Source organism: Empidonax traillii, unplaced genomic scaffold, assembly GCF_003031625.1.
Source record: "Empidonax traillii isolate 1590-97213 ecotype Southwest subspecies unplaced genomic scaffold, ASM303162v1 scaffold135:size1941959, whole genome shotgun sequence".
NCBI lineage: Eukaryota > Metazoa > Chordata > Aves > Passeriformes > Tyrannidae > Empidonax > Empidonax traillii.
The window spans coordinates 130,950-156,313 of NW_020955328.1; the positions used below are offsets into that span (position 1 = coordinate 130,950).

A 25,364-nucleotide genomic window follows, 5' to 3' on the forward strand; every position below is an offset into this window, starting at 1 on the left:
TGTCCAAGCACTTCTGCACAGGGACTACTCCAAGTGCTTAAGATCAGGAGTTCACCAGGTGAGATCTGACTACTCAAATGAGTCAAGCGTGGACCACACCTAAAAGCCCTTTACAAGCACACCTGTTATTCAACATTGATCAAACAGCAGATTTTCACCAGACTTGTGATCATTCTTTCCATTTGAGATAAGGCTACAGCATTGGAAGAGGCTGCAAGGCAGGGTTCATATAAGCAAAACAGACACAACATTTTAACTTTGTGCAAATTCCAGTTCACACTGATAAACTCAGTAGGCTCAATTTATAAAAGCAGCACACTTCCCCTATTCGTAACGCAGATGTGTTCTGCCAGACCTCCTTTGGGAATGGTCTAGTTTTTCTTTACAATAAGAAGTAGTTACAATGTTACAAACCTGGCATCAAAAGACATATTTTGTCTACTGAAGTCAGTGGAATCACATCCAAGACAAGTACCATCCTTTAAAATTCCTGTATAAAGTTGGGCTTGAACACACAAGCTACATATGCAGGCTGCATTACTCATGTCTCACAGAAAGCCAAACCAATGCCCCCTTATTTTCCTATCATACTTAAAAGGACTGGAAACTAATGCCAAAGTAAAAAACTGTGAGACTTTTCCCTCGCATTTTTACTTCTTCATCTTCCAGACATGGAAAACAACCATTTAGTTCAATCCTATATTTGCATCTTCTGATATTATTGAAGCTCTCATGTTCCTGCGTGTTATGTCTCTGGACTGACACCAATCCTGGCCTATTTTGGGGGAATAATAATAATAAAAACAAAACAAAACAAAACCAAACAAGCAAACAAAAAAAACCAAAACAAAACAAAAAAAAAAAAAAAAACCCACGGCTGGAAAGAACCCCTTTGGGTTTACCTTTAATAGTGCCAGCTGACCCAGAGCTGGCACCAAAACACTAGGTGAGTGTGACATACTGACCAGTCATAGCAGTTAGGCCTTCATCTGCAACAGCAATTGGCTCTGTGTGCAACCTAGAAGAAACCACTTCTGCATCAGCAAGTGGACTCTCATCTGTTCTGCTGGTTGTCACTGGCCATTCGTGCACACAGAGCATATGCCATCTGTGCCTGTAGGCTGCACTGGGCACGGGCATCGGGGTGCTGCTGCTGCTGAGCATCCGCAAGCCCTATTCCCAGCTCCAGCCAACCGACCTCCGCATTGCTCAGGCTACGGAGGAAGCGCGAGTTACAGCACGTGAACGGGCAAAGCTCAGCCTTTGCCTTTCAGCAAGTCCCACCCAACAGCATACCTTTATTGTTCTCCGACCCCGGCTGCTGCCTCCCGCTCTGCTCCTCCTCGGCAGGCGGCACCGAGCACCGACCCCACGAGGCCGGAGCTGGGAGAGACCGTTCCTAGATCAGCTCCAGCGGAGGGCGGGACGAGGCCGGGCAGAGGCGACTGGCGTGGGCGCTCGCGATGCCCCGGCAGTACCGCGACCACGACACCGGCCGACGCGGGCGCCCAAGGCAGAGCGGGCCGCGCTCGGAAACCACGACAAGGGACATACCCGCGCCTCGTTCACACGAGTTTGCGTTCAACGCTCCGCGGGGCCGGCGGCGGCAGACGCGGAGCCAGGGCTGCCCCGGAGCCGCGGGTACGGAGGGAGCGCAACCGAGCCTCACGCCGCACCCGCCTGCGGGGCCCCGCGCTCCTCTCGGGGCCATGCCATCCCGCCCCCGGGGCTCAACACTCACCTGGACGCGGAGCTTTCGCCATTTCAGGGCTGCCTGCTTGCAGCCAAGCCGTTTTTAGCCGCGTCAGGTGCTCGCTCGCGGGGCGCTCCGGGCGCGCCCGCACTCCGCCGCCCCATCAGCTCTGCGGAGGCCCCGCGCCGCCCCCTCGCCTGCGGCGCTGAGAGACGCGGCCGAGACACGCCGCCGCCCGGTGCCGCCCGCCGCTGAAGGCGCAGCCGCCGTCGCTAAAGGCGCAGCGAGCGGTTCGGGGGAGAGCGGGAGCCGGACCGGGCCAGCGCGGGGATGTGGCTGCGCTTCAAGTGCGGCCGCGGGGTGCGGGCAGCGTCAGGGCCCGGGGACCTTGGGACGGGGGCTCCCCCTACCCTCGGCCCCCACGACGCGCCTGCCGGGAAGGGGTCGGGGCTCCCTTGCCGTCTTAGCTCCCCTCGGAGCTGCGGGCGGGCAGAGGAGCTGGACCGGCTACCCGGTGCTGTTCCGCACCGTCCCCGACTCCCGTCCCAAGCTGCGCCACGGTGCCGGCGCCGCACAGCTCGGCCACTGCTGCGGCACTGCCCCTGCAAGCTGCTCCTTCAAGTGGTTGCTCTGGAATTTAATAGCAAATATCCTTCAGTTGTTGCCAAGCCTCATGTCAGTGCAGTGGTTGAACTGCTGCAAGGCGCTGCCTTTTAAGTCAGTCATAGGCAAGCGGCTTACAGCCTGCTGAGAGCTGGACTAGGGAACTTAAGAGGGCGAGACTCGATTCCTCCCTCTTCGAGAGCCCCAGAAGCAGCATATCTCTAAAAGTAAAGAGGCCAGCTTCTCCAGATCCCCCAAGGATTGGAAGAAATTCACCTTAAGAAACGTCTTAAGTTGCAGCCCGTTTTGTGGGAACGATGGGAAAAGGCTGGCAGAGAGCCTAGGAAGGCTTGTATCTTACTAGTGTGTCAGAGCACCACCTAGTACAGTGCAGTGAACAAAAGTTTGGCCCAGAGAAGCCCAGTTAAAGAGCCAAACAAACATAATGCAACCAAGTCCTAAAGCAACTTACAGGCTCAGTGCCGATACCAACTTGGTAGCTAAAAAGATAAACACGATTCACTCGGGGTGTTGCTAAGCGTTCGTTTAAGGAGCCAGAGCAGATACCCTTGAGAACACAGCAAGTTAAGTGGTTTTGTTTGAGCCTTAAGTGGAATAGCCACAATGCCCAACAGTTCCTACCCCCAAGCCACCATACAAACTATGGCTCATCTTCCCCCAGCTCTGGGTGACAGTGCTACTGCTGGACAGTTGCCCGTTGAGCCACATTGCCTCTGCTGTTGGACTTGAAGTCCTGTCTAGAAGATTTGATAAGGATGGCTTTCCCAAACGTGCAATGGTGTCACTAAGACACTAAAGAAAGCAATTCTAGAGAAAGAGCATAGGTATATAGAATCATAAAATGCACTGAGTTGGAAGAGACTCATCAGGATCATCAAGTCCAACTCCTGGCCCTGCACAGGGCACCCCAATAATCCCACCATGTGCCTGACACCAGTGTCCAAACACTCCTTGAACTCAGATAGGCTTGGTGCTGTGAACACTGCCCTGGGAAGCCTGTTCCAGTGCTTGACCAGCCTCTGGGGGAAGAACATTTCCCTGATAACTGATCTAAATCTTTCCTGACTCAGCTTCATGTAATTTCCTTGACTGGTGGCAGTCCTGGCTAGGGGAGAATGTCTGAAAGGCAGAGATGTGTTTGGACAAGTACAGTAAGTTCCCTGCTCTATGCTGCTTCCAACTGCACCAGCTCAGTACAAGCAGCTTCTGTCTTGTACAGATGTGACCTGCCCACCATGCTCAGAGATTCTTCATTAAACCCTTTTCAATTTACATCACAAAGAGCAAGGACTGCACACTACAAGATACATCCCAACTACTGTATTGAGATAATATTCAGCCTAAATGGCTCTTCTGCACTGGACTAGAGGCAGTGACTGAAAAAAAAAAAAAGTCTTTCCGTTGGCACAGCTGCCTGAGCAGGCAGTTACCTGCAGCCTCTGAAGGCAGTAAGCACCACAATGCCTCCCTCCAGAGGAAAAGGTTTATTTCCATTGTCCTGAATACTGAAAGCAGACAACTGCCAGTCCTTGACAACATATAGATCCAGAAATCTTTTCTTTCTCCTAAAGACTTGCAAAATCTTCACAGATTCCAACAAAATTGTGTCCTTTCAGTACACAAATGCACAGCTTTTTTTCATGCATTACAGAGGACTCATAGAATTTCTTCAAAAGTCATAGCCAAATAATAATGTAAGAAAAATATACTAAGCCAGGTAATGGCCTGAACTGGAATGCATTTAAAGATATTTATATGTCCAAGAACCTATTGAGAAAATAATCTAATTCCAAACACATTTTATTCTTAATTGAAAACACATGCTGTATTACTGGTGACTCAAGTTCTCTTCCTTACAATGGAGCAGAGAAACTTCTCTCAAGACAAAGCCTCTTTCAAAGGATGCTCCCCATCATTACTAGCTTTTCTGGTGTTGCAAGATGTCCAGTTATAGAAATCAAACTTTGTACAAAACATTCTGAAAAAGATCAACAAAACAGGTAGCCAATGCCTTGAGGAAGTGTAGAGCCACCCAAGGATGGGAGCTCAGAGAAAAATTATACCAACTGACACTAGTGCCCCCTTGAAAACATCTGCTTACCTGATGATCCAAACCTGCTCAAACTGAGCAGGGAGAGTTGCTCTAACTGCACACGTCAGGGCCTAAGCACCAAAGCTGAAGGCTGCTCGTTTGGTTAATATTTCCAGGACGGAATTCAAGGCTGGCTTCTGTAGTGTTATGTCTGCTGACACCAGGTTCAACCTGATTTAAGCAGCCTTCAGAGTGAAAACAGGATATTGCCAAGTAAGAAAAATGGAAGATCTGTCCTCTAGAGCCAATACTGTTTGTCTAAAGTCAGAAGATAATTGCTTATTTCAAGAAAGGGTGATGCGAGTGTGGTTTCATCAGCAGATATGGGACTCAAGGAAAGCAGTTGATGAGGGCTCAGTGACAGGCAGAACCTTTTATATCCTCCTTGAAATCACCACAGAACTTGAAAGGCAGCCTTAAGGAGCAGACACCACATTGAGTCAGAGAAAACAGCAGGCAATGGAGCAGCTCCCAGCCAAGTGTTGCACGTCAGCCACCCACTAGAAATGGGTTGCACTACGCTGTTTTACTTGGACAGACTGAGAAATTCTCTGGCAGTAGATACACCTGCTTTGTGGCTGCTCATGCCAGTGAAACAGCCAAAGAAGCTATCCAGGATCCAAGAATAAGCCTTGAGATGGCAACTCTTGGTAACATAAATTCAAATAGTTTGAAAGACCTTTCTGCACTGTTTATACATCAGTCAACTGCCAAAATAAAAAAGAAATAGGATATGTCACAGCCCAGCATTTCGGAAAAGCGCAGCATTCTGCAAAAAATGGAAGGGAACAAAATCATAATCCACAGAGGCATAAGAGGACAGCAATGGATCAGCAACTGGTCCTAACAAAGACTTCCTGATATTCCCAGGTAACAGGGAATTGTCTGGCAGGCAGGCACATTGCTTGGTGAGGAGGCTGTGATGTTGCCAGGTTGCTGTTACCTCTAGTTAATCCCAGGTACAAGAAAGACTGCACTGACTGACACCAGGAATACTCAGCTTTGCAGCTGAAGCTGGATTCATGGCTCTAAAAAGCCCACAGCAGACACAAGGCAACCATAAAAATGCTTGGGCGAGGCAATGAAAATTTTCCTTAACAGTATCCCAGGTCTGTACAGAAGCAAAGTCTAACTGATGGCCCAGACAGCTGTCAATAGCTGCAGGAACAAGAGCTGAGAGAGGCTTAGTCCTCAACTGCTCAGTCCCCTCATCTGTCGCTTCATTGTCTCCAAACTCAAAGATGCTTCTTCCTCCTGCCTCAAGTTTTGTTAAGAGCCAGAGGTTCTCCAATGAAAGGTCTGGCAGAGCAGGAGCAGAATACAACTGATCAGTTACGTCAGGGCCTTCTGAAATTGCAGGCAAGGGGCAATGGTACTTGCGGGTTTAATTCCAGTGCTCTCCAGTGTTGGTAGCTACATGAGGAGGAAGGCATAAGGTATAAAAACAGACGGAAAGAAAGTTCATAAGAATTAAAATCACAGGATTTCAGAAGGATTTCATAAGTAATTAAATTGTACCTAGTATTTGTTACCACACTGCAGAACCACCAATTAAGACTATTTTCTCTGTTCTGTTTACAATTCTTTAATAAAAGAGATAGATTTGCTGAGCACAAGGCAGAGAGCTTCCAGATTCAGATGGGAGACAGCAATACAGCTCACAAAAACTTCTTGGTACGAATGAGAGTGCATTAAAGGTGTGCTGTAGACCCTACAGGAAAGTTCCCACATTCAAATATGCCCATATAACCATACCTTTGCATACCTGGTAGTGCTGCAGAAAGGTTACTCCCTATCCACTCCAAATACCATCCTAAGTACAGGGATCTTAACAATTTTTAGAAGACAAGTTGCAGAGTTAAAAAAACCCAAAACAAACACACAAACAAACCACCAAAAAACCAAACAAGTGTTCAGAAATTCTTGAATCAAAATTTCAAGGAGTAGTATGAAATTGTGGCAGCTGTAGATTTTTAGATTTTTATGCTGTAACTTTAGATCCATTTTGGGAGTTTTTTTGTCACATCTTGACATGGAGGGGAGGAAGCTGGAAAAGCAGGGCAATGTCTTAATTTTCAAACTGTCAGAATACAGATCATGTTTGTCAAGCTTTCTACTCTCAAAAATCAGGACAGGACAGTGACAGAACACCACCACACTGAGAGGGAAAGGAAGAAGCAAGGAAACCTAAAGACACAATTTTTATCTAGATTGCTGCAGACACACAGAAGAAGCCTAAGTTAATCAGCATCTACCAAAACCAAAAGCCCAAAACTGCCATGCTTACATACTGATTTGCTTATACTAATATCTTTCTGATTAAATATCTCATTCTTTCAGTAAGGAATAGCTTAGATCTTGTCCTCTCTTGCTACCCCCTCCCCCCCCAATTTAACCCACTGTTAAAGAAGTAACCCAGACTGTTCAATCTCTAATATTACTGATATTTTGCTCTCCTTTATTGAGTCCATTCTGATTATTCCATTAAGAAGAGAGGAAAACGGTAATAAAATTGTGGGGTCTCTCCATTTCGGGGGATAAGGATAGGGCATTTATTCTTTCCATGTGGAAAAGTCTATCAGTTCCTCAATCTTATTTTGATAAAGGCAGCCTGTTTTTTCTAAAACATTGTTATTGTGGTTTAATGCATTGCTAGGAAGCCTTCTTCCCACACCCTGATTGCTGGTCCATCGCAGAGCAAAGTATTAGGAAAGATCAGACTGTAATAAATGCATGATTTGTTGATGAGTATCAGCTTGATCCTAAATCCACCTCTTTTGGTAATTGACAGACTGGGTATTTGGGGGTGGAAAAAGCCAAACCCACAAACAAAACAAACAAACCCCCACAACAAAAACCTGGATACAGTCATGAGAACAAAAATTAGGAGTAATCAGCAGAGCTCTCCGTGTGCTTTAGACAGCAGGCTATTTCTAGTCATGTTTCCTCACTGAAATGCTGAGGGGAGACAGAGAAACCATGACACCAGGATTTTTAGAAGTATCTGTGGAGCTTTCCTCTTCTGCAATGCGGCAGCTGTTTGCACAGACATACCCAGCCTCAATTTCCATACAGTGCTCACCATGCATATCACCAGGAGCTATACTGCAAAGCAGCCTAACTCTGCCATGGGGAGCAGAGCTCAGGACACCTAGCCAGGCTTGGGGATGGCTCCCTGCATGATGGACCTGCTGCTCAATCCAGTCATACCAGGAGCCAGGTAAGCCAAAGGAGCACAAGGAGAGATTGTCTGTGCAGCCACTGGCTGTTCATATGCTCCATTCCAAAATCACCTCTATGTAAGCCAGGGAAATGCCACCAGTGTAACACAGAACAAGTCAGTAATCCATAAGTGGGGACACTCTGAAGAGGCCAGTACGTTAAAAAAATGCTGATGTTAAATGTCACTCTGCTTCCCCTGTCTCAGACTAATAACTTAGAGAATATTTTTCTCAGTAGCACCCATGGCCCTCATTCACCAGTACCATGCAAGAGGAGGGTGTAGAGCCATCTGTGTGATGCATAGGGAGATATAATGAGAGAGACAAAAATGTGCCATCAACAGTTTTGTTATCAAGCAGAAAAGCAAAGTCCTAGACCTCAAGAGCATATATTTTAGCAGCAGCACTGCCCCCTACCCAGACCTAAGGCTAAGGAGGGCTGTTAGAGAAGAAAATTGTAATGTTTCATAAAGGAAACAAATGTGGTACTTCATGATTTTTTTTGATGGGCTGCATCACTCTCTGGGCAGCCTTCTTCTTATGCAGTTGGTTCTGCTTTGGACAAACTTCAGGATACTGGAAGAGCTAGTTCCAGGAGCTGTCTGTATGAAAAAGCCCAGCTCGATCTCCCCCGAGCATCTCGGTTTGGGTCCAATTGAACAATGCTATTTATGTTTCACCAGTACTGTGGACATTTTGTTCTGTGCCAGCTCAAAAAGGGACAGAAATTGCTACAGAAAGTTTAAAAAAAAAGAGGAAGAAGAAAGGAAAAGAGAGAGTCAGTATGTGAATTTTAAGAGGTTTATTAATATCTGACACCAATGGTGCCACCTCCTGTGGATATAATCATTGTTAAGTATTGATGCCCCAAAAACAAAAGGCAGAAAGCACCAACTACAACCTCGATGCTGTGGGACCATATTCTACGGTTTTTAAAAGCTGGAATCTGAATTCAGCAATCTTTTTCCTACATAATTGCTTTAAAAGTTTTGCATGTCCAAAAGCATCTTGGCAAACTAGTATCTCGGACTGTTTGAAAGAACATTTAAAACCAAAAAGTAAATATATTAAAAATCAGTCCTTGAAAAATACACCTCAGCAGCAAAGATTGAGTTTATTCAGTGAAATAGAGATCCCCTCCTACTGTAAAAAGAATAAAGAAAACAATCAGTAAAGAAAAACATTGTCTTCACAAAATGAATGGAAGTAAGGACTGAACTTTGAACACTGGTTACATTTCCTCCAGCACACAGGGTAATACCTACAGTTTAAAATGACATCCCATTTTGCATTTACCTCAGTTGTCTCAAAAAGGTGTTTCAGAGGGCAGGCTCTGCCAGCCAGATCTCTGTTCCACAGGAACATTGTGGTAATAGGTGGAAGCTCCAGTGGCCAGGCTCTCCTGGACACATGCTGGGAGCTGTGTGAGCCCAGGCAGCCCTTGTGCCGACACAGTGCAACCTCTGTCATGCAAGCGACAAAAGGCAAACACACAGATGAAGCACAAGGACTAACAAGAAATGGCCAGGTGAGACCACTGACCTTCAACCTGCTGCTTTTCTCTCTGAGCAGACTACCATCCTAAATAGAAGTGCAATTAAGTACTTCAAACATGTTGCAAGAAAAGATAATGTCTTCTGAGAAAAAATATACTTGAAAACTGTTATGTTCTTTCAGAACGTACCTTGAGCAGACATAATGAAGCAGATTCTCTGTTTGGCTAATAGCTGACTAATGTACAACATGAATAGAGCCTCTTTTCTTAATATTGGTGAATCAGTTTTCAAAAAAACAAACCAAACCCAAATGCCACCTCTTTCTCCTGGAAGGAGAGTAGTCCCTAGAGAAGCAGAACTTGCAGCCAATTTAGGCTCCAGGAGTAATCTAGAAAACAAAGCAAGGCAAAGAAGAGAAAGGAGTTCAATTATGCTCTTTCACTGACGTTAATGGACGTTTCATTAGGTCCAGCATTAGTAGAAACAAGTAGCTCTCTAAAGCACTGGTAGAGCAAACACTGTTGCCATAACTACCTCCAGAAGTACGCATTAATTTCTACAGTTAAATATTTACAGAGTATGCTGCGTGCTTTCAGGAGTTGCAGGAGCTGCTCATAAGAATGCAAATGCACAGTCCTGTCTTCGGGGTCCCGCACACCTGGTTATTTATCAGGAAGGAGGAGCACAGCTGCCCCAGGAGAGAATGTACCCACGGCACAGGTTGGGAAGTGGCTGCACCTCCAGGCACAGTTCCACAGCACCTAAGCATGACAGATGGTAGCAGCCACAGTTCCCACTGACAGCCGAGCATCACCAGAGCACACCACACAACAGGAGCCAAGGGCATGTGAAGGCACAGGGGGATGGGGCTGTACCTGCATCACTGTTCCGGCAAGGACTGGGGACTTGCCTGACTACAAGAGGGGTTCCTATCCATGGGCAAGGGTCCCAGGCAGGTTGGTTGGGGCAATTAATACCTCCAGGATATGGCACAGCACTTGTGCCAAACTGGTCTAATGGGCTCCTACCAGCCATCACCTACACCACCCTGAACCACTCTGGAAACTACACAGCTGCAGTCATTGATATTTGTTTGTTGGAGTTATTCACACATCTATAGAACCACTGAATCCTTTCATCCGGTTTTTGCTTCATCCCTCTCACAGCTCTGACACTGAAAAAACATACAGATTCAGAAACCAAAAAAACCCAGGCCTATAAGTATCTTAAAATAAAATCTAGTCCAGATTTATGGAAGGGGATCCTCTGCAACAACAGGTAGAATATTATATTTTGGATATCTAACTTGTTTCCAAAGACTTTCAGCAATGAGAAACAGCACAGTCTCCAAGAAAATGTATTCATAGAATCATAGAATTAGCCGGGTTGTAAAGGACCTCTGAGATCATCAAATCCAACTCTTGATACACTACCACCACCATGGTTACTAGACCCTGGCACTCAGTGCCACATCCAGTCTCATCTTAAAAACCTCCAGGGACAGAGAATTCACCACTCCCCTGGGCAGCCCATTCCAATGCCTGATTACTCTCTCTGTAAAGAATTTCTTCCTAATATCCAACCTAAAACTCCCCTGGCAGAGCTTAAGACCGTGCCCTCTTGTCTTACTGATAGCTGCCTGGGAGAGGAGACCAACCCCCACCTGGCTACAACCTCCTTTCAGGTAGCTGTACAGAGTGATGAGGTCTCCCCTGACCCTCCTCTTCTCCAGGCTAAACAGTATCTATAACATGAAAATACTTTTTAAAGTTGAAACTGTTTCTTGTACTCCCCCATGGCTTAGCTTTAAAGCAGTATGGACATGACAGGGGCTTTAAGTAAGTGCAAGGCTCATAAGATGCACAATTAACAACTGCAGTGGAATTGCACATTTCAGCTCCATATAGAGTCTCTATTAACATATTCTGACAAGAATTGAGCACATACATAATGTTTAGCCCCCCTAGTGCTGGCTTGTCCCTTAGGAACAATGACAAGCAGAGTAACTTTTAAGATGAAGCTCTACAATTACAAAATTTTTCAGGTTAGAAACTTTGCAATTATCTAGCTTGCCTGTGTAAATAATGCATTACAAAACACATTATTAAAGTTTCTTCAGAAGGACTGAAGAGTGTGAAGTTGAGAATCCTATCTAAGGCCTTCACTCTCCACACATTTCTGATCCAAAAAGGCACACAAATGCCACAAAACTTCAAGATGCATGTAGTCTGACTCTTGTAATGTTGCCAGGTACTCCCTTGTGTGCTGGATGCCGACTGTTCCAAATGGGTTCAGAGAGAAGTTATCTTAAATTAAAACTACATTCAGTCATAAGAAACAAGTGTTGTTTATTAAAAAATAAAATACCTTGAAAATACTTTCACAAGCATATATACACATACATAGAGGCATTATGGCTTTAGTATTTTTGACTTAAACCAGGCTTATCTCTGTAATCTTAGAAATTAACTATTTTAAATTATAGAATCACGTATCAGCAAAATCACACATGAGCAGTAACATTTACATCATTATATTTGATGTAAATTTCAAGACAAAATAGCAAACCTGGCTTGAATAAAAACAAAATTATTTTAAAATCTATTTCTAATTAGAGGAAATAATCTTTCTTAGAAGGTTAAAAATTAATCTGTTATAGGCTGAACAATATTAGAGAAAAAAAATTTGTCAAAGGAAACAGACTGTCATATTGTTCTTATGGGTTACCTCAAGGGCTGAGCTTGCATTTCCCTAGAATATTACCTAAATAATTATTAATCAGTGCTCACTCCAGACATATCCCAAACCAGTACCTTGATTACTTGAAACAAACAAGTTAATTCAATGTTGCAGAAATGCCAATTGTTCATTTATTTTGTTGTTCTTCATTTCAATTGGATTCTTAAGAAAAAGGAATGTGGGTTTCAATCACTAAATGCTAATAAAAACATAACATTTTAGACTAGTTTAAGAAAATAAAAAGAAGATCTTATGATGTGCTTCTATTGAAAGGTCTCATTTGTCTATGCATGATGTACCAGAGATACTAAGGGACTTCATCCTGAAGGTGATGGCAAGAGCCCAAGCAGGTCTGCGGATACAGCCAGTGCCAAATGTTTACATCTACTTGTGCTGTGCCACAAGAAACCTTCCTTGGATTGCCACATCCCCAAAAGAACTCATCCCAATGTATGTGCTAAGCATAATGGTCAGACAACAACAGGTCTGAAAAGGGAAACATTATTTGTAATGGTTTTATAAAAACCTGAGATGAATCCTTGATGAAGATCTGGTGCAGAGAATCTCACAAACTGTCGGGCTGAAGCTGATGTTGATGGGGCAAGAGAGAAATAATTCATTGCAGTGGTTGCAAAAACTCTGACATGAACACAGCTTCTGCATAGTCCTCACAAACATCCTGCAGCTCTGCTGCCACGTCACACAGGGCTTCTTCTGTCAGTTGCTCTGCAAGACTGAGGCAAAGGGAAGGCAAAAAAGAGAAGGAAAATGTTCAGAGAGTCAGATTTCAAATTTCAGTCATTCATGCTATTGATATCAGTGCTCTGATTTTAAAAGGTAGATACTTTTTTCTTTCTACTGCCTAGCCCAAGAAAGGATTTGATATGTGTTCTGATATGGGTTGTGTAAGACAGCAGAAATTCTATCCTCAGTCTGGTTCACAGCAAAGGGAATACTTCAAGCTTAAAAGTACTGAGAGATCTCAGTTGTTTCCTTTTTTCCAACTCTTAAGATATTAATTCTGCTTTGAGAATAAGAATGAACATACTGTGGTGTTAATCCAAAGGCCACTGAAGTAAATGGGAAGCTTTTTATTGATTTTAGCTGTCACTGAATCAGGCCTTACTGAGAGCAGAAAAGTTTTGAGTAAAATGTCACTTTCAGTAATCTCTGGACCACAGCAGATGTTACAGAATGAAAACTGTTTGTGTGTAAATATACGATTGTTTACTGGCTACCTGAGAAGAACTCTGCAGTTCTGCATGTGCTCCAAAACACCTTGGTGTTCCCGAGCCCAACATACCCTGGGGCTGTTCAGAGTCACAAAGCCTGCCAGGGACTGGCTGCATTTGCAGTTTGGTGTCAGATGTTGCCGAGCATGGGTCATGTGGCAGCTGTGGCACCCACTGTCAGGAGGAGGATCACTGCCAACGAATCCACCTGCCAGTCCCACAGAGGTGCCAGCCTTGGCAGCACCAGTCTCACACCAGAGACTCAATGAAGCACAGCTCAGAAGACAGGATGACAGCACTGAGCACTGACGAGCTCTGTTGCAGTGGGTTGGTTCAGCAGATTCAAATACAGTGGCCTAATCACAGTTATTACAACGTGTGCCTACTTATCCACACTTGGGCAAATCACCAACACGTAGGATTAGCTTTATGCATGTGAGTCATCTCAAATATTGCAGGACCTGTTCCTGAAAACACTTTATGCAGATGCCAATCAAACAAGCTGTATCACTGATTTCAATGCTACTACATTAAAAATGTATGCTAAAGTTTAAAGACTCTTGGCAGTTAAGCCTGATGTCCAATCTGCCAATACAGACAAATATGGGAACCCGTCCCATCTACAACCACTGAGGTTAGGTTTTGCAATTCTTTCTTAATACTCCAGAGTTTTCTTTTCTCATCTCTTCTCCCATAGTCAGATGCCTTCTCATTTCCACTCTGCAGGGAAATGAGTGGCCCCTCTATGCCAACTGATGTTGTGCCAGTATTCCTGCAGTTCTGAAAGAACAGGGCTAGCAAGGTTTCAAATTCATCCTGTATTTCCATGCTTTCTTTGGGCTGGACTTTATAAGACCAATAGGTGATTTTTTAAATGTAACATACATATTGAAAATTATTTCTAGGCAATTGTAGGTAATTACTCAAAGAAGTGCAAGGAAGTGATAACCAGTGATGTAATTTACTTGCTAAACCTGCTACTGACTAATCAAAACACTTATTCAAGCTTCAGTGCAAAGGTGGGTATTTTGGCTTATGCTCTGCTGCTTAGCAGACATTAGGCCTGAGAAACAATTTTTCTTTGCCAAGAAGTGAACAGCAGAAAGACTGTAGTTCACTGTTTCTTCACATCTTCTATATATACCAAGGGATGAACATTCTACTCCCATATCCTTTTGTTTTATCCAACTACCTTCAAAATCCATGAATACCTAGTACCAGTAGAGAAAAAGCCTAAGAGCCAACAGCCTCTGGCTTTCAGTCTGGAATTTAAATGTCACCTCTCCACTCTTCTCCTGAGTAAGAACAGAAAAATCTGTTGTCAGCTGATACATTCACTTCAAAATCACAAAGACAGTTCATATACCTGTCAGCAATCTGCCATGGATCGAAACTGCCCACCACCTCATGGGAAATAAGCTTTAAGTGATGCTTGTATCTGCTGTTATAATCCAAGATGCTCTGGAGCATATGGTTTGGCACAGAGAGAGACACAGAGCACGTTTTCTGTAGAGAGTTCAAAGGCAAGGGGTGCAGAATCTCATTACCAGTCTGCAATTTCTCCTCTGCTTCTTTGTTTTCATCAATATCACTGGAAATATAAAGTAATCATCAAAACAGAACTGGATTTTCAAGTCTTTTTTTGAAAACACTATAATGAAGTCACACAGATTTCATGCCCCACAGTTTAGTGTAGGGCCAAATATTCCACTTACTTGTCATCAAAAGGTTTCTCAAATAAAATGTTTGTTTCTAGCTCTGTATGTCCAATTAATTTTGTTATCTGAATTGGATGAGGAGATGTGAGTCTTTCAGATATTGATGCCACATGTTGTTCTAGAAGGAAGAAAATATCATTTAAAATTGTTTTATTAAAAGAGGAAAACTACATCTACTGCAGATTAAGTCCTCACAAAGACTTGCTTCTTTTAAGAGGAACTCCTGTGGGTAAGTAAAGACTTGAGAAGTGCCTAAAATGTAAATTCAGTATAGCATTTCCAAGAGCTTAGTGTAGTAAAGCTGAGCATTTTAGAAATGCTGCCTTTAGTATAAATCATTTGTGCTGTCAGTGGATGCTTCTAGCAGAGAGATAGAAAATACCACTGTAAAACGAGCAGTCTATTAAACCTGGCAGTAAATCCAAGACGTGGAAAAAAAAATCCATACAGATTTGGGCTTAATCTTCAACAGCCATATTGTGAGATTTTCCAACTTGTATAAACAACACAGTGGCATTAAAAAAGACAGTTACCTATTTTGTCTTCCTGGGCCCAGAAGTGGGAGTCAGTGTACATGATCTGACTGATTCTCCTGCGGACACTCTCCCGGTGTCTCTACATTGGAACACACAACAGCAGTTAATCACCCGCATACCTTATTATCACTCAATAGGAAAGTAGGTCATGATCCTCCTTGGGCAAAGCAGGCTTATTTCGGCTGGTAACATAACACAGAAAAGTGGTGGGGGAGTGAAATCACAGACATTTATGTTGTTCAAAATGCCATACTTGAATATGAAACTAGTTGCCAGTCCCATGGTAACTGCTCCCATTTCAGACCAACAGCCCTCAGCCAAACAACTGAAGAATCCTCATGCTTTCTTTTAAAGAGCAATGTATGGGAAAGCTCAAGTCAAGTAAATTATAAACTATGAATATTTACACAGAAAGAAGAATAAATAAGGGCACAGATAACCATGTATTTGTCTGACTTCCCCATGTTGCCCTCCAAAATACTTTGGATTGCCAGAGCATATTTCCTCGAGATGATCATACTACTAGAATACTGAGATTCTATAGCACAAGAAAGGGAAAAAATCAAATTAATATTCAGATACTTTCCAATCTGCGAGGCAATCAACATAACCACCATGCTGATTCTCCCATTCACATATGGTGATCTAAGCTACAAAGTCTTGAGATGGGAAGCAAACTCAGGTCTGCCAATTCTAAAGCAACAAATTCATCAAACATTCTGCTTCTGATTTTACACTGTGTTTTGCTGGAAGCAGAGACTCCTCCCAGGTCTTTGATTTCAGACACTGATCCAGTCAGACTTTGCTTCATTTAAGAATGTAGATACTTGGAGATATTACGATTTATGGACAGTAATCAAGAAATTGGCACTAATGAGAACAACCAAGACAGAAAATCTTACTTCAATTTCTTCCATTCTTTGCAACATTGACTCTAGACTATGAGTGTCAGCCATAGGCAGGGCCCTTGTCTGGAGTCTCTTATGCTGCTCCATGCTCCACAGTTCCTGGGCAGTATCTTCCAAAAGATCATCCAACAGCTTTTCAGTCAGAATATCTGCCTTTTCTGCAACCTGCTACTTAAAAAATCAAAACAAAACAAACAGACAAACAAAAAAAAACAACACAGAAAACAAAAAGACACAAAGCCAATATAAGAAAGAAAGAATAAATCAAACCCAAACCAACTCGCATTAAGTTGAAAAGAAATTATGTTGCCCCTTTATAAATGTTTGACAGCTCTCAAGGCATCATTCGCCCTGTAGCATTAGCTTGCCTGTATTACCTGTGTGCTGTCTGACAGAGGTTCCAACCACTCCTGTACCTCTTTCGCAACTTTGCCTGCACAGGGGGCTGGGGAAACAGTTTGTGACCTGCACAAAAAAGAACAAACGGCAATGCCATTTTCAAACTTGGTATGACAACAATAATTTAAAAACCCCAAATACATAAGTTTACTTTTAGGGGGACTGCTGGAGTGTGGAGAAGCTCATATCATGTCTGACACCAGTTATGAGATCTTCAAAGTAAGTCATTACCTTAACTTTTGTATTTTTTTTATCTCTCCTCTGCCAAGGTCAGTTAGAACCTTCACTCCTCTTGAATTTTCCGCTCCAGGCCTCGCTAGTCTTCAAAAATAGCACAGTAACATAGAGGGTTACAAAATGCACATTCTAACAGCTGAAGAATGAAATAATGAGATTTTGTGTATTAGTTTGGAAAAGTTGCAAGAAACTTTAAAGAGAAAATTAATTCTGACTGTAAGACCATATAAGCCAGAAAACTCTGTTGAGAACCAGGGATCTTGAATTATGTTTCTGCTGTTGGCAAATAAGAAGTACTTGGCCCAGAGAAATGAGCTCCTCATCTTACCCTGCACACTGCCTACTACAGATTCAGCACCTGGACCTCTTGCTTCAACTGCCACAAACACCAATCCCAAAGCAACTTAAATTCGGGGAGCCCTGGTCTAACTGGATGTTGAATATACTTTAAGGTAAACAAACCTGCTCTCTATTATTGTCTGAGACAAATAAATGTATTTTGTCCTTCTGGAACAGGGAGATAATATTTATTTACCTCCTTAATGCAGTGCTATGAATACCCACTCTGCCTGCTGTGTTTTGTCACTGCCCTGCCTTGCACAGTTTGGCCTTGACTCCCAGGCAGCGACTCAGGCAAAAGTCTAAAGCCTTGGCTCTTCCTGGGCTTTAGGGAACGAGGCTGCTCTGAGCCATCTGGCAGAGAGTTGTGCTGTGCCACTGGCCACCCTGGGCTGCAGCCAGGCCAACTCTGTCCCAGCTACCAGCACAGAGCCAGCAGCATTCCCACTGGAAAGCAGGGTAAGGATGGGTGCCTCAGGACTGTTAACATACCGCTTAGGTGGAACAGGCAGAGCTGGAGGCTTTGGAGGAGGGCAGGGAATTCTGCTCTCCTTAGCAGGTCGTTTGGTCTCTTTTAGCTGGAAAGATATAGTTGGCTCTCGAAATCCACCACGCTTTCCTTGAGGGCGCACCTGTCTTGACTTCAGAGGTTTCAGCGTTCCCTTAAAATTAACACCATCAGATTAAAAACATATATTCCAGTTGCTGAATTATTAAAGTATTTTGCATTTTGCTTCAGATTTTGTCTTGAAGTCATGCCTGCTGACTTTGCTGCACAGATGACATATGTGGAGGTTTTACAACCGCTTTAAAGGGAAATACAGCTGTGCCTGAAGAGAACATATGCTTGATCCTGCAACTGTTATTTTCGCAAACAGTTCCAGCTTTTCCAATGTTGCCCTTCATGGGGAAAAAAATAATTTTTAATTTTTCAGAATTAGACTCTATGTTAACTCTTAATAAATCCAAATAGAAGGTTTCCAAGGTAACCTTTTCTTCAGCCACAAAACTACAATATCGCCACTTCTGTATTTGCTACAAGATCACTTAGACTCATCCCCTCAGTATGAAATACTGAAATGCTTAACCTTTCTGCCCACATTTCTCACTGACACACATAGATGGAAAGCAGTAAAAGTTACATATACATACAGCTGTGTTACTGTGTCAGATCTGAATTTTCAAGTTGAAGGTGATATTTGGAGGAAGGAATAAAAAAACCCCATCTATTTACAAAATCTAGCACTAGTCTTTTAAGAACTCATTTGTTTTACATTACAGAAGCCTCTTGCTGGTGGCAAAGACATAGCAGAAACCAGAACTTGTATTATGAAGTTTTATCATTTCTGTAATCAATTAAGTAAGTCTGCCTAACTTATATTCTCCTCCTAAGACTAGGATGACATTACTGCTGAGTGCATTATTTGTGACAGAGGATTACCAATAGGAAGAAAATACTTCAGCTTTAATTTCAACTTGAAAAAAACATGCTAATTTCAAATATGAAACTAGTTTTCAGTGAACATTTTCCTTGCTAATTCTGTTATTCGGTGTTTCTAGTTGTACAATGTGTTTCCAAGGAACTGTAACACTGCTTTCTAAAAATATTTGCTAAAATAGTCATAACCAGTAGAAATAACAGGTAGATGACAGTTTATCCCACTGTGTCTCCTAGCTCAGAATAGAAGTATTGTGAGGAAGGGCAAGCACTGACAGTGTCTTACGTTACATAACAAATCCCAAAGCACAAGTAGAAGACAGCATAAATAATTTATCACTTCCATACCTGTGGTTTTGCAGGCAATGATATGCCTTTCTTCTCCAAAGGACCACCTTTAAGGACAGACTCTTTTTTTACAGTTCTAGCTCTCACCAGGGCATCTGTGCTTCCCTGTAAAGTGGCATTTCTCTCTGGAGTAGGTGGGTCACTTTCTTCTTGGTATTTATTGTGAAATATATGAGTCCAACTGTTTGCCTTTTGAACTGCTAAAATATTTGCAACATGTCAGTGCTTGTTTGTATCAAAAATAACACATAAACTTTTACCTTTTGTAAGGTGAGAGGGGCAAGAATTGTCTTTATTTCTACATTTGATAACTCTGTTATGCTAGGTATACCTAATCGTGAACTTTTAAGCTCTACCATAATTTAAAAAAACCAACCAACCAACCAAAAAAAATCCAGCCTTATATTTCCTGACAAGCATTAAAGAAATTGTCTTTCCTGCATTGTTTTGACGAACAGGAGAGATTAGAGGTTGTGTGCATATACATATTTATATGTATATAAATATTTGAAAATACACATATACATGCAAATCATGAGAAAGCCTTTTGGTAGTAATTGTCATGTGAGGTCTAGGCAGTGATAACAAAACATTCTTTTTTAGGCTGCAAGACACATGGAAACCATTAGATGCTTATATGCTGTCTCCCTGGACTGCCAAGGATGAATTCATCATATGGTATCCTTCTTGCCCTTACATGCGGGTAGCAGGGAATACTCACTATTCTAGTGAAAACCATCATTAGGTATCAGAAAGACACCATAAAGAAGAAAAACACTTAATATAGTTTATATATAACGTAAGAAATTATAATGGCTTTCATCAGATGTCCAAATACTTCAGGTGGTATATTTCTCTCACAACACCTTGAGAAGGAATAAAGCTCCTTTCTTTTCATATACAAAGTAAAGGAACAATAAAGAAAGCCAACTCTGAACAGTTGCATGGCAAACAAGTAATGGAAACCTCCAAAGTCTTCAACTTAACCATCAGTTAATGTGTCTCTAGGTACAAAAGTTTGAGTGTTGTGCAAAAGACATTATCAGGAATCAACTGACAAGAATAAAAGAGCTGCTGCTCTCAGAAGTAGAAAAATTGCACAAACCAAGGGAATTCTGAGCCTAAGCTTCAGAATACCTTTTCAGTGTGAACAGTTAAACAACCACAGCCTGGCTTTTGTTAGCCTGATTTGCTAACATACACTTCTGAGCAACAATACATAAGATACTACAAAACCGATCTTCAGATGGCAAGTAAACTGATAAAAATGGACTTAGTAATTTGAAATACAAACCAGTCAAGAGACTTCTGGCACACAGAGGTTTTCTAGGCTCTTGTCCATGCAGTCCCTTTAGGAAGAGAGGTTTGTTTTCTCCTTTTGGAGACAGAAGCTGCTTTTGGGCTGGAAATATCTCAGTGTTCCTTGGAGATTTGGCCTGAGAAGCTGCAATACATTTCTTCACTGTTTTTGGTGTTTGCTTGTTTTCCAGCAGTGAATTCAGATCCTGCGTCAAATATTTAGAGTTTTAATTAATCTCCCAGTAAATGTAATAATGAGAAGCAAATTCAAGAGATTCCAAGCAGTTGGAACTTTTTTGGTCTGGTTTTGGGATTTGGTTTTGTTTTGTTTTCTGACAGCAATTATTCCAAACAAGTTGTTCATGTAAAAGCTTTTTCATATTATTAACTTAAATCTTACTGAAAAGGCTTACATTTTTGTATTTACAATTTACTTGAATAATTAATCTTCTTGCAGAATGTTCAAAAAGAAATGGACACAAGGGCTACAGACCAAAAAAGCTCCCATGCTTACATGACTACAGTAACACAGTCACTTCTTCCAATGCTAAATCCAAACTTGAACAACTCTACCTCCTCACCTTTTTCAAGGCAGTTAGCACTGTTACTGTTCTCATAAGCAGTTCATAACAGCAAAAATAAAAACACGGCTCTTACAGTTTTAACAGTATTTTAAGGAAAATAAAATATGGCTCTCATATCAGTTGCTTTTAGTTATTTATATAGTAGGCAGCATGAATCAGAACTTTTCTATGGTACCAACAACATGTACAAGCCATCAGATATCATTAACAAAAGCCATTTGAAGGGCACAGAGCTTAAGTAACTCTTGTACCCCCAACTTTATCTTCTGCCTGGACACTTCTGCATCCACCACCATAGGTGAAGCTCAAATGTTCATCACTGATGCTGATTACTAAAGCATGCATCCCAAAATAATAAACACGTAACACACAACAATGTATAAAATGAATTCTTTCAGTCCTGAATATGGCAAATGAATCAGAACCTAGTGCTTTGTTACCACTATCACTACCACTCCTTATTATAGCAGGATAGCCAAGAAAGACAGGAACAGCATCAATAAGACCAGCAGCAGGTAGCTTTTATGTTTAGGATGCACATCTCTTTTAGACCACCATTATTTAGGAACATTAGAAGTACATTTATACATTAGAAAATATGGCCTTTAACAAAAAAAACACAAACAAAACCATTAAGATATTCTGCCATTTCATGAACACAGTCTCATATTTCGCTAGCAAAACCAAAATATTTTTTCCTACCTCAACTTGCAGCAAAATATCTATGATAATGTCAGAAATGGAAGAATCTCCTTCTAGTTTGGCAGAGCAGAGAGACAGTTGTCGAATGAGACTGCCCAGCTCCTTGTAGTGGGCAGGAATCTGCTCGTCTGTTTGATCTGTGAACTGATTGGCAAATGCCTGCAAGGTTCGTACAGCACCTCTGTGTGCTGCTGCCAACCTGGATACTGCTTGGGACTGGGAAAATGAAAAAAAAGTGTTTTACTAACTATAATTTCTATCAATACTTATACTCTTGGAAGAATTGTTGCCAAAATTTCATGGAGAAACACTCAGGCTTGGGATAATTCTGAAGAATATTAAGCCATTTGTGAGATAAAACAAAACAGGCATTGAAGTAATCTACTAAAGATTCCTCACAACAGTACCCCTCTCAATGTCATGCTGGCTTCAGGTGAAATGGCCTGGGTATAACAGGTCTTGATGGTTCTGTGTGCCAACACAGAACTGTAATCGTAGGCTGGACCCTAACGTCCAACAATTGCACAAACACAAAATATTCTCCATCCTCTGGGTTTTGTTACAGAAGAAAATACAAGTGCTGGAAAAGCACAAGAGAACAACAGGACAACATCGGCCAGACTGTAGGCATGATCTCAGTGCTGTCCTTCTGAAAGGTGCTGGGCAGAGAAGAAAATCAGGCTGGTAAGACTGAGTGACATCAACCAGAAGTTTAAAAAAGCAGTCAACAGTAGAACACATTGTTATTGCAAAAAGGAATTGGAATGAAGAAAGAATTAGAAGCCACATGAAATCAGAAGACCAACCACCTTCTTCCCAGTTTACTGCAGGCAGATGAAATCTGAGAAGAAAGAAGCAGCAAATGCAGTATCAGGCCAAGTGATCCATACTTCTGTGAGAATGAGATGAAAGGTCTAAGATAAAAAGAAAATCTCCTTTCTGAAGAGGGCTCAGCTGCACCCAGATAATCAAATTCAATGATCTAGAAAACTTTGTCAATAAGTCATTTATAGTCTGACAGATAATTACACCTTACCTTTTTAGTTTGTTTGATTGTATGAGGACTCAGTTTGTCTAAATCATCCTGAATTTCTTTTACCTATTTATCAAGAAAGGAGAGGAGAAAGTCAGAATTAGCTCCGTGCCTATAAATGAACAATAAATCTTCACTGTAACGTCTGAGTGAAAGTCCAAATTTTGGACGTCAGCCATGAGAGCAATTAGTCACACCATTCAGATCTGAACTAGAATGCTGTGGAAGTTCAGATAACCTGATTGAATCTCTCGTTTCAATTTGTTTCTGTCAAATTCATCACAATAAACTAGCTAATATGCATCCCAGTTTAAAATGCTGGTTCCTACCTGTTGCTGGAGCACATACAGCATCCGAGCTGACCGTGCAGCTTGTTGCTGTCTCCTAGTGCAAAGCCGCTGCTTGATCTCAGGATCTAGAAGTTCTGTATCTCTCCCTAAAAAGCATAGAATTTAATGTTTTATGAATTAATTTAACATGTGACTATCCCAATTAAGCCATGACAACAGAAATAATTTAACAATAAACTTCTGCCATGCAGAATCAAATCACATATTTTCTGGGGTTCCTTTAGCAGTAATGTAAATTAATTATTGTAACTCTAGATTGTGTTTCTATTTAGAATTTGACTAAACAGTCTTATACAATATAGCTTATTAGTAAGAGCTTTAAAAATCATGTGACCGATTAGTTTTATGACTAAGTCACAGATAAAGCACTCAAAATTAGGAATGGTTACACCTCCTGCTACTTATTAGAAAAGAACCAATTGCTTAACCTGGAAAGCTATTCTAGCTTTTAACTATTTTTTTTAAAAAAGTAGATGGTTCTCAAAAATCCAGAAATAAATTTGAATTCTTATCCAAGCCAAACAACTTGGGGGGGGGGGAAATCAAGAAACTACTGTACATTTATATAACATAATTATTGTTCAGTCTTACACCTTTTTTAATCGTTTCTTCAATTTTCTGAACATAGCTCCTCAATTCCTTTTGCAAACATCGGACTTCCTGCAAATTTTTATGTTCTTTTTTGTTTAAATTTGGCTTGAGATTTGGTCCTGTGTCATGGGTGAGTGGAGAGTCCAAAACAGCTGATCTTGGCCTTCCTTCCTTAGCTACACGGAGAGAAACATTTCTGTCAGAGCTGGTAGACTTCCCTTGGGAAGGCTGATCAAGCCTCTGCTGACCTGACAAGTGAGTTTGAGGCTTCAGTGCATTTTTATTTCCTGGACTTGCAAATACTTCAGTATTCTGCTGTTGTGACTTCTGGGTCCACAATGGTTTACTGACCACACTTCCAAACACTCGCTGTTTCACTTGCTCTTCAAGACGTCTTCGTTTGATGTCCCTTTTGGCCAACTGAATGGCCAGTTTCAGTTTTTCTTCAGATACCACTGAGAACATGCCAGAGCTTTTCAGGCTGGGGTCCTCACTTCCAGCTGGATTTCGCTGATCACTGGATGCCTTCAGTTTTTCTATTATAATTGGACGGGGGTGAGAGAATCTGAGAGCCAAATTCTCTGGAACTGCAGGAACATTTCTATTAAACTGGAGCTGTTCAAAGTGTAAAAAAAATCTGATGTTACAGAGAACACTTTACATAGGTGATGCAACTCAAGCGTATAACAGTAAGGAAATTAGATCTTCTTTTATATTAGCATGTATCCCGTCATGACAGCATTGTTTTGGATTTGTGCTGAACACAGTGCTAACAGCAGACCAGTGTTTTCATTCTTACTAAGCATTGCTCAAGGCCTTTTCTGCTCCTCACTCTGCACACCAATGAGTAATCTGTGGGTGGGCAAGAAGCTGGGAGGAGACACAGCTGAGATGGCTGACACCGACTGACCCAAGGGATATTCCACACCATGTGGCATCATTCTCAGCAGTAAAAGCTGTGGGAAAGAAGGAGGAAGGGGAAGCTGTTTGGAGTGACAGTATTTGTTTTCCCAAGTCACTGCTACACGTAATGAAGCTGTGGAAATGGCTGAATTCCTTATTTTGCTTTGCTTGTGCACACAGCATTTGCTTTCTCTATTATCATGCCTTTATCTCAATCCACAATTTTTAATACTTTTCCCCTTCCAATTCTCTTCCCGCTGGGAGTCAGCGAGCAGCTGCATGCTCAGCTGCCTACTGGGACTGAACCACAACAGAAAGTTAAGAACATTTACAGATATAGTTCTTGAATCTCTACTCTTACAAAAGAACAGTGTGAAGATTATACGTGATAGCATCAGGAAAGCGAGTATCACACTCCTTGGTGGGCTGTCTCGGTAAGTGGGTCATAATCATAGTTTTGCAACACTCACAAATGGAAACCAATTCAGCATCGCTGCAGAAAACAAACGGTACCTGCGTTTGTAAAGCCTTTGCTTCATTCCTGTCTCGCTGGGTGGAGAATGCAAACGCATCATCAAACACCGGTGCTTTGCTTGGCCCCATCGCATCGGCTTGAGAGCAAATCCCGCTGCTGTCCCTTGCTTGTGCTCACAGCTGTGAACGAAAGAACAACCAGCCGTGATTTCAGACTCTAGAATGCAATCCTGGATCTGAAGTGAGTAACAGAGGGAGAACCGGCCTGAGTAGCTGCGGAGAGGAGAGAGGGGCGGCTTCTCTGCTGCCTGCCAGAGCCTCACGGCGTCCCGGGCGGCACCGGCAGACTCCGGACGCTGCCGGGAGGCAGGAGAGACGAAGGAATGGAGGGCGGAGGAAGGCGGGCAG

General features: G+C 42.3%; 2 protein-coding genes across 8 annotated transcripts in view; both read right to left on the reverse strand.

The window, feature by feature from the left end:
- Nucleotides 1-1,987, reverse strand: part of PITPNM3 (PITPNM family member 3) — a 63,216-nt gene extending 61,229 nt beyond the window's left edge. For 2 of the 4 annotated variants that reach the window (XM_027883829.1, XM_027883830.1), the window contains exon 1: nt 1,742-1,987. In XM_027883829.1, coding sequence (XP_027739630.1) covers nt 1,742-1,763 — 22 coding nt within the window. In that variant the 5' untranslated portion in view covers nt 1,764-1,987. Of the gene's footprint in view, nt 1-1,296; nt 1,325-1,741 lie in introns of those variants that run through there. The other 2 variants (XM_027883827.1, XM_027883828.1) reach the window with 2 other exon arrangements.
- A 9,470-nt stretch (nt 1,988-11,457) lies between these two features.
- KIAA0753 (KIAA0753 ortholog) lies at nt 11,458-25,358 on the reverse strand. Of its 4 annotated transcripts, XM_027883770.1 has the most exons (16): nt 24,996-25,358; nt 23,828-24,194; nt 23,582-23,755; nt 22,968-23,074; nt 22,642-22,704; nt 21,606-21,821; nt 20,315-20,525; nt 19,021-19,220; nt 17,727-17,896; nt 16,890-16,979; nt 16,637-16,724; nt 16,254-16,427; nt 15,349-15,430; nt 14,813-14,933; nt 14,464-14,688; nt 11,458-12,599 (listed from the first exon to the last, which is right to left on the reverse strand). In XM_027883770.1, exons 1-16 carry the CDS (start codon nt 25,083-25,085, stop codon nt 12,482-12,484), a joined length of 2,496 nt encoding a protein of 831 aa, XP_027739571.1. In that variant the 5' UTR covers nt 25,086-25,358; the 3' UTR covers nt 11,458-12,481. The 4 variants fall into 4 exon arrangements, with proteins under 4 accessions (XP_027739571.1, XP_027739569.1, XP_027739568.1 ...); XM_027883768.1 differs by having other exon boundaries at nt 19,021-19,217; nt 23,582-24,194; XM_027883767.1 differs by having other exon boundaries at nt 23,582-24,194.
- Nucleotides 25,359-25,364: the final 6 nt, after the last annotated feature.